The sequence below is a fragment of the Peromyscus californicus genome, unplaced genomic scaffold, assembly GCF_007827085.1.
Source record: "Peromyscus californicus insignis strain IS unplaced genomic scaffold, ASM782708v3 Scaffold_2__1_contigs__length_46816999, whole genome shotgun sequence".
Classification (NCBI taxonomy): Eukaryota; Metazoa; Chordata; class Mammalia; order Rodentia; family Cricetidae; genus Peromyscus; species Peromyscus californicus.
In genome coordinates, this window is record NW_026294540.1 from 7,603,437 (window position 1) to 7,612,048 (window position 8,612).

Here is an 8,612-nt window from a genome sequence, read left to right on the forward strand (position 1 = left end):
ATTACAGGATCTAGACTCAAATCATAGATAAACCTCTGGGCAGGCCTGTGGGCGATTATCTGGATTAAGGTAATTGAGGTGAAGACAATCCACTGTACTTGTGGGTGTCACCATGCCACGGGCCAGGGTCCTGAAAAGGAGAAAGCGAGCTGAGCCCCAGCATTTCAGCTCTCCCTGCTTCCTGACTGTGGATGTCACGTGACAGCTGCTTCAAGCTCCTCCTACCATGCGTTCCACGCCAGGATGGCCTGTGCCCTCAAACCCTCTCACTTGTCTCTGTGTTCATTCCAGACCGTCGTGTTACACCCTTGGGAAGGCTGTAATCGGGGAACGGCTCTGAGCCTTTGGACTTTGTTCAGGCATGTCAAATCAGGTTCAGTTTAATCATTTATTACGTTTCTTTTTTTTTTTAAGATTTTTTTTTTTTAATGTATGCAGGTGCTTGTCTGCATGTATGCCTGCAGGCCAGAAGAGGGCACCAGATCTCATTATAGATGGCTGTGAGCTACCATGTGGTTGCTGGGACTTGAACCCAGTGCTCTTCACCTCTGAGCCATCTCTCCAGTCCCCATTTATTACATTTCGTATTTTGTGTATGTGTGTATGCCCACGTGTGCCACACCTCACACACGAGGGTCAGAGGACCACGGCGGAGAGTCAGTTCTTTCCTCCTACACTGTAGATCCCCTGGGTCAGATTTGGTGGCAGTGACTTTGCCCACTAAGCCTCATTGCTGGCCTGAGTCTACGAGTGTTTAGACAAGGAAGCAGAGGACTGCTTCACCCTGATTATCACTTTTTTAAAAAACCGAACATCTTGCAATTAGTTATAGAAAATCACATGAAAAATCTCGTTAGAGAAAAAAGCTAGTGGATGATTTTAAATATATGTAAATACTAAGTCAAAATGTTCGAAGTTCAATAAAACTGGCCCAACAGTAGCGATGGGACTCACACACCCCTCTTCCTGGAGGGCAGTCTGCACAGATCAGAACTGAAAAGATGCATACCTGTGGACACACTGTTGCAATACGAGGGCTCCCCCACACCTGTATGAAGGGTGTTTGCTGAAGCACTATTTATAACAGCAAATGAATGGAAACAGGCAAAACCACACAGTGGTGTGAGCGTCTGTAAATGAAGGATCTGTTCAAAATGGAACTACAGCACCCGAAGAACCACTGTATGGAGTAGTTAGTAGGTTTGGAAAATAGGTACCCAGGGTCGGTGAGATGGCTTAGCGGATAGAGGTGCTTGCCGCCAAACCTGATGATAGGAGTTTGATCCCAGGACCCACAGGGTAGAAAGAACCACCTTCCACAAATTGAATTCTGATCTTCACCTGCTGCAGTATACACGTGTGTGTGTATGTGCACATGTATGTACACCCACCCACACAATAGATGACGGATGAATGGATGGATGGATTAAAAAAAATTTTTTTTTTAACTTTAACGAAAAAGTTGGAGAGAAGGTTCAGTGGTTAAGAGTGTGCACTGGCTGGGTGGTGGTGGCGCATGACTTTAATCCCAGCACTTGGGAGGCAGAGGTAGGTGGATCTCTGTGAGTTCGAGGCCAGCCTGGGCTGCAGAGTGAGTTCCAGGACAATCATGGCTACACAGAGAAACCCCATCTCAAAAAAAACAAGACAATTTTGTTAAGTAAGTGCCTTACAGTGCTTACCAGTGTCCAGACCATGACTTACCTCTTTATCTTAAAAGGATGTAAAGATAATGTACATTTTGTTTCTTCTGGAAGAAAATCTAAGCCAGGGACTGCCTGCCATCATGACACCATGTTAAGATGGAAGGCACTTTCTTTCCACGCTCTGTTGCACGTGTGTATAGTGTGTTTATTCTTTTGGTGCTGGGATCAAACCGGGGGGGATGCATATGCAAAGTGCATGTCCACCACTGCGCCACACCACAACCCCATCATTCATATTTAGAACTTTTATTTTATTAACTTACTTTAAAAATACATTTTCTACAAAATCTACCTACCTGATCCCACCCAGGAACCTTGAGGCCATGTTCTCAACATTTTTCAAAGAAAGTACTAGGAGGCGGGTAGATGGCACATACCTGTAACTCCAGGGACAGGAGACAGAGGCAGGATCAGGAATTCAAGGCCAGCCTGAGGTAAGCTGTAAGGCCTTATCACCATCCAAGAATAGCAGTGATGGGGAGGTCTAACTCCAGATCCTTCCCCATGAGCCCAATCACAGTGACAGGAACCTCCTGATACCAGGCAGGAGCTGGGTCTGCTCCACCTGCTCCTCTGACCCACCATGGGGGACCCATCAGGAGTGTATATTTCTGAGACACTGACAGCTTCACCACACAAAAGAGGAAGGCTTGTGGAGAATGTGGGGAGTACAGAAGGGTCCTGGGTCCCATCCCTGGCACCAAGGGATGCAGTAGGGCTGTGTTCTGGATTTGGTCTATCTCTCGCGGGATTCTTTTCCCCGGTGAGAGTGCTGTTTTGGAAGGCTGTGAACTTTTTAAGAGTTCGTTTCTGGTTGGAGGAAGAAGGCCAAAGGCTCAGGCCTCTGGGAGTTCTAGCCCATTTGGTTCCAGCCCCATGCTCTCTGCTCTCCCGGGATGTGAACCCCCGTTACCAGACCTTCCCACCACCACAGCCCGGGCCACCTAGCTGTTCTTTCCCTGCTGTGACAGACCCACGAGCCAAAACAAGCCCTTCTGTTCATCAGCTCCGTCATGGAGGACAAGAGCAAGAAGGGCATTTGACAAGAAAGAACTCGTCAGAAGTAAAGGTGCTTCCCGGCCCAGAGCAAACCCCTTCCTCTTCAAATACCTTTTAAAATGATGTGTTTGTGTTCGGGTGTCCGTGTGCAAAGATGCACGTGTTGAAATGAGATCAGAACCTACAGTAGTCAGTTTCCTCCTTCCAACACTGGGTCCCCGGGTCTGAAGTCAGGCCATCAGGGTCGACAAGTGCTTTTGCCTGCTGAATCATCTCAGTGGCCTTTATTATTTTTTATGTAGCCCGAGCTGTCCCCAAACTCACGCAATCCTCCTGCCTCAGCCTCCCAAATGCTGGGACTGCAGGTCTGATCCGCCATTCCCAGGCCAGCCTGAAGCCTGGGAGGTTTTTTTTGTTTTGTTTTTGTTTTTCATTCTTGTTGGGACACAGTCTCACTATGGAGACCAGGCTAGCCTACTCACAAGAGATCCACCTGCCTCTGCCTCCCAAGCGGTAGGACAAAAGGCATGCACCACCACTCCTGACTCCTCTGTGAGCATTGCTCCTACAGCCTTTATAAGCACCCAGAGGGAAGGGATGGCAGAACCCTCCCTGTGGCCGGATCGCATCGCTGCTTGCCTCCGAGGGCTCTAACTCCGCCCACGTGTGAAACCCAGACACAGGAAGGAAAGTACCTGCATGTCTGAATCCAATGCCTTTTATTTTTATTTGCCGATGAACACACACGATTAAAACATGTAGCAACTCCAGTGACTTTCGCTCACAATACTGAGAAGCAAGGCTTAGCAGGGATCCTCTCCATGGCCACGCCTCAGCACAGCAGCCCTGTTCCTTAGTTACAGGACATCAACACCTGTGCAACCACATGACCGATATGGACTCTCGGGGCTTAGCTGACATGGAAGCCTTGGGTTGTCTCAGTCGGGGGACAGAACTCTCAAAACACATCTCAGAAGAAGCCACCGTACCTGGTTCTGTACCTAGCCCTTGTCAAACCACGTACAGACAACACTAGCCCGTGGATCCGGCCTCGGCAGAGTGTCTGTCTTTTCAGAGTTGCGCCTCTTAAATTAACGATACAATGACTCCATCAGAACGCCAAACACCCCCCAGATGGAGCCTAAATTCGAGCAAACATAAACCAGGATGCAACTAGTAGAATCATAAGGATGGGTAGCGGGAAATCACCCTAAACCTCTACCCTAGCACAGCTCAGGCCTCCCTGCGAGGGGGCAGGGAGGAAGGAAGGAGAAACAGCATGCTTTGTACAACTTGACAATACTGTGGGGGGTCCCCAGGACTGCCGGCTCCCTACTTCCCGGACAGCTGCTCATACAGCTTAGGCACGTAGTCGTCCCACTCGGCCTGGTAACACGTGCCCGCCACCGGGGCTCCCAGGTGGTACTTCTTGCGGAAGGCCGCCACCTTGAACTTGCCACGGTGGTCTCCTGACCTGTTGCTGAGGATGGGTTCATCACAGTTCAGCGGCTTGTCCTGCTCGTACACCAGCCAGACATAGCGGTGAAGGCCTGCAGGGAGAGGCAAGCATGGCAAGCATCACCCAGACTGTAAGTGTGGGGTGGGGACGCGCCCCAGTTGGGAAGACTCTTGCCTCACATGTACAAAAATCCCCAGCTTGCTTTTCTAGACAGCACAACGGTCCACAGTGTGTAGTGGTGCACACCAGCATCCCCAGCACTTGGAGGAGGAGTTAGGATCATTCTGAAGTACACCAAAAGTTCAAAGCCAATCTGAGCTACATGAAACTATGTCAAAATCGTATGGTTTGAACCACTTTTTAAAAAGTCTTTTTTTTTTTTTTTTTTTAATGTACATGTACAAGGATGGTAAAGACAGAAATGGTCATCATCCATCAGAGCGCTGGACAAGGAAGCCACAGTATGCCACCTGTCACAGAAGTATCAATGACCTCCCGGGGAGCTGCAAGGATTTTGCAGACTCACAAAAGCCTCATACAAGCTGATCAGGGTGCAGAACGTCCATTTTGGAGAACTCCAGATCAACTCTTAGACCTGGGATGTCTACCCAAGAGTGATGGAACCCCCTGCCAAGAACAGCCAGGAAGGCACACAGTGGCTCTCGTCACGACCCCCACATCCTGGCCAAGTGCCCAGGAGGAGGAAGGCTGAACCATGAGGCACAGGAACAGAGAATACTAATTAATGAAAGGAACTAGAACCAGGATGACCGCTCACCAGGTTAACACACCCCACACACACTGCCCCCTGGAAATGTGGTGGCCAAAGTGACCCATGGAGGCAGGTGAGCAGAAAACGCTGAGCTCTAGGGGAGCCACAGGAACAAGGTCACCTCTGAAACCTTCGCGGGGGCAGGAAGAGCCTCCATCTTCCTGGGGTGTCCAGATGTGTGTGTGCCTCAAATCCTCTGCCTGAAACTTTACGACCCATCAGTTATTACACAGGCTAACCCTTCAGAGCACCCGAGAGCTGCTGGCGTTTCTAGTCTTGGAGGCAGAGCACAGCTCGTCCTCGAGAGAGAACGGCTTTACTCCCCAGGGCCGCCCGTCTCTAATTAAATCACCTCCTTTTGTAAGTGCCCTGGAGAACCTCAGAGTCCCCAGAAATTTGTTTCTTGATTCTCCTGTAAGGAACATGCAAGAGGCCCTTAAGGCACCTGAAAGCTGCTGGGCCTGCGGCCACACCTCGAGCCATGAGCAACGGTCCTTGTCCTTATCGGGTACTTATTAGTATTCCAGTCAGTCCTCAGGGCGGAACAATGCACAGAAGGTCGCATTCTGCCATGCATCACCCATCACCGCCGTGGCCATGTTCCAGCGGATGGGAACACCGTGTAACAGGCAACAGGCAGTAACCATGTCCCCCACCAGCTCCACGGGTGCTTTGGGGAATTTCGATGTCGGAGTTGACTCTCACTGACTCACACTGTCCACGTAAACACAAAACACAGCGTGTGTTCAATGTGGGTCACTACAGCGTGCGTGCGTGTGTGTGTGTGTGTGTGTGTGTGTGTGTGTGTGTGTGTGTGTGTGTCTTCAGGTGGCTCACTACAGTCTTCCAAATCTTTTCAAGGCACCCAACCACGTTTTGGGGAGAAAGGGAGTTATAAAGGGATACAAAAGGCAGTCTTTGGGCATTGGTATGAAAATGGTGATCACTACCTGTTTATAAGATCAGAAACTCCCAAGATCACGGGAAGCCGATAAGTCAGGGACCAGAAGGGCTCAACTTCATCTGCCCCACAGGCAGCCCCCAGACACCCACGCCAAGCTCCCCACAGCACCGCCTGCTCCCTGTGCCCCTGCTCATTCAAAGCACTGGACAGCCCAGAGACAGGAGCTTGCCTAACGCGTCTGAGGGCCCTGGCTGTAATTTTTCAGGACCACCAGAAATCACATACTGACACAGCTTTCTAGGAGTCCAAGCAGTGACTCTACAGAGGACCCGCCCAGTCAGAACCCCCACGATCCTTCAAGCTGAGGACTGCGCCGGAAAGGACCCGCCCAGAGGGGTGAGCAAGCAGGCTTGTGTCTCCCCGAGGGTAAGGCTTGGAAATAATAAACCGGGGCTGTGGCAGCCCCCCTGGGCCATCCCAGCACTCCCCTGGTCTGCTCTCACACCCCACCCCTGAAGCAATCTTTACTGACCGGTGCCACTGGGAGGCCCAGAGCCCACGTAATCGGACAGGACCTTGCCACTGCTGATGTCATTGCCTTTCATGTTGACCACCAGAAAATGGTGCCACTCCCTGGGGAGAGAGGAGAGAGAACAAACGACTGTGAGCACCAGATGACAGGGACGTGACAAGCACCTACTCCACGCTGGGCTGCAATGGCAGACGACAGAGCAAGAAAACCCGTACAAACGAGAGGGCTGTAGGAACCCCGTTTCCGGGGCTGAGGATGTGGCTCAGCTGGCCTTCCTCCCCAGCACTATAAGCCAGGCTGCTATCCCAGGAGGTCTATGGGTTCCTGTCTAGCAAGGAACTTCCACCAGACAGGTCGTATCTGGATGACTGCCTCTCCCCATCGTTTCCCCAACTTGCCTGAATTTGGGGTCTTTCCTGCTGGGAGCATCGGGGTCTGTGAGGACCAGGGTGTAGAGTTTCCCTGGGTCGAGGCCATCCCATGAAATGCTGCTGGGTCTATTCTGAACCTGGAGGAAGGAACCAGTTGGAGGTTAAAGATTCAGAAATGCGCTCAAACTCAACACCGTGCAGCCTTATATTCCTAAAAGGTAAAAACATGAAGATTTTTTTTTTTTATTGACTTTTTAACGAAGGATGCAAAAATATTTATTGTATCTTCATCCATGTATTCTACTATCGGCTGCAACAGCAGACTAATGGAAGTTCCTGAGTGTGACCTCTATTAAAAGCCTGAATCTTGGGGCTGGAGGGACAGCTCAGTCATTAAAAACTCTCTCCCAAAGAACAGACATTCCCAGCACCCGTGGGGGAGGGGAGGCATGTGGGGGGTAGGGCGGTTCTTAACTGCCTGCAACTCCAGCTCCAGGGGATCTGATGCCTCTTCTGACCTCCAGGCTCCTTGCTCTCACTCACATATACCCACACATTGGCATATCAATAAAAATAAAACATCTTAAAAGAAGAAACCAGATGGGGTGCATGCCTTTAATTCCCAGCACTTGGGAAGCAGAAGCAGGTGGATCTCTGTGAGTGTAAGGGCAGCTTGGTCATATAGTGAGTTCCGTTCCAGGCCAGTCAGAGCTACACAGTTGAGCACACACACACACACACACACACACCAGGCCAGTCAGAGCTACACAGTTGAGCACACACACACAACACACACACACACACACCAGCCTTACCAACACTATTCCCATGTTATTAACCGAAAGCGGTGGGACAGATGTCCAACTGTGGCACCAAGTCCTCCTCCACAATCTTATTGGGGTCCTGAGCCACCCCGCCTTTCAATACAGTGGCCAGCTGATGCGTAATCTGCCTTCACTGAACAAGTTCAAGAGCTCAGAAAATGAGAACGACCAAGGACACGTACAAAGTTTGGGACAATGGAGACCGGCCAGGCCTCCCGTTGGAAACTTCCAAGTCACCATCCCAAACCCTGTGCTCTAAATACACAAACTGAAGGGTGAGACCTAGTTTCTCTGAGCTTGGAGCCGCTCTTGGGGTTCAGCATCCCGCCCCCACCCCCACCAACATAGGTAAGGGGAAGGCGCTGGCCCTGCAGCCCTGCAAAGTGCAGGCCGCTCGCTGGGGGTGGCTGCAAGTTCTGGACAGTGAAGAAGGGTTACATAAGACGCTCCCGGCTGTCGGGTGGGACTCCTGTCGCGCAGCTGGGGCTGCAAAAGCTGAGCCCGGAGGCCCTGGGTGCGAGGCCTGCTCCGTCCCGCTGCTCCCGGGCCTCCCCCGCCCGCAGGCCTGCGCGGTACCTGGGTGGGCGTCAGCACTTTGCCCAGCTCGTCCACCTCCACCCCGGCGTAGGCGACCCGCAGAGCGTGCTGGGGACGCTCATCCACCTCCTGCAGGCTCAGCGGCCCGGACCACTGGCTGATATCGGCAGGCATGGCGACGGCGACGGCGACGACGGCCAGGACACACGCGCTGAGTCCCGAGTGCCGCGAACCCATGGCGCTTGCGCAATTAGCCGCCGCCGCTCGGCCAATCTCAAGGCAGGTCACGTCCCTCGCCCTCTGATTGGCTGATCCGGAGCTGGGCGGTCCAAGAGCCCGGGGGATTACGAACCTTCCTGCGCCGGCGCCTGCCGGCCTCTGCATTCAATGCTGCTATGGTTTAGATTGCTTTTGCCGCTTCTCCTCTGTATCTGGAGGACTCTTTGCCCCATTTCGCAATTCCCAGTGATAAGGCCTTGCTCTTTCTCTTGCATGTCTTAAAACGATC

The 8,612-nt window shown here is 51.8% G+C and overlaps 1 protein-coding gene across 2 annotated transcripts; it reads right to left on the reverse strand.

Moving 5' to 3' along the window:
- Positions 1–3,407: 3,407 nt before the first annotated feature.
- Pebp1 (phosphatidylethanolamine binding protein 1) lies at positions 3,408–8,356 on the reverse strand. Of its 2 annotated transcripts, none has more exons than XM_052755164.1 (4): positions 8,144–8,356; positions 6,767–6,880; positions 6,373–6,469; positions 3,408–4,255 (listed from the first exon to the last, which is right to left on the reverse strand). In XM_052755164.1, exons 1-4 carry the CDS (start codon positions 8,339–8,341, stop codon positions 4,038–4,040), a joined length of 627 nt encoding a protein of 208 aa, XP_052611124.1. In that variant the 5' UTR covers positions 8,342–8,356; the 3' UTR covers positions 3,408–4,037. The 2 variants fall into 2 exon arrangements, with proteins under 2 accessions (XP_052611124.1, XP_052611123.1); XM_052755163.1 differs by having other exon boundaries at positions 6,373–6,473; positions 6,771–6,880; positions 8,144–8,353.
- Positions 8,357–8,612: the final 256 nt, after the last annotated feature.

What these genes read in the sequence shown, in the direction of transcription:
- Pebp1 (XM_052755164.1), bottom strand. Translation starts at nt 8,341, where the DNA reads ATGGGTTCGCGGCACTCGGGACTCAGCGCGTGTGTCCTGGCCGTCGTC. An exon ending in AAGTGCTGACGCCCACCCAG is followed by an intron (nt 6,881 to 8,143) that starts GTACCGCGCAGG and finishes TCCTTCCTCCAG; the next exon opens with GTTCAGAATAGACCCAGCAG. An exon ending in AAGACCCCAAATTCAGGCAA is followed by an intron (nt 6,470 to 6,766) that starts GTTGGGGAAACG and finishes CTCCCCAGGGAG; the next exon opens with TGGCACCATTTTCTGGTGGT.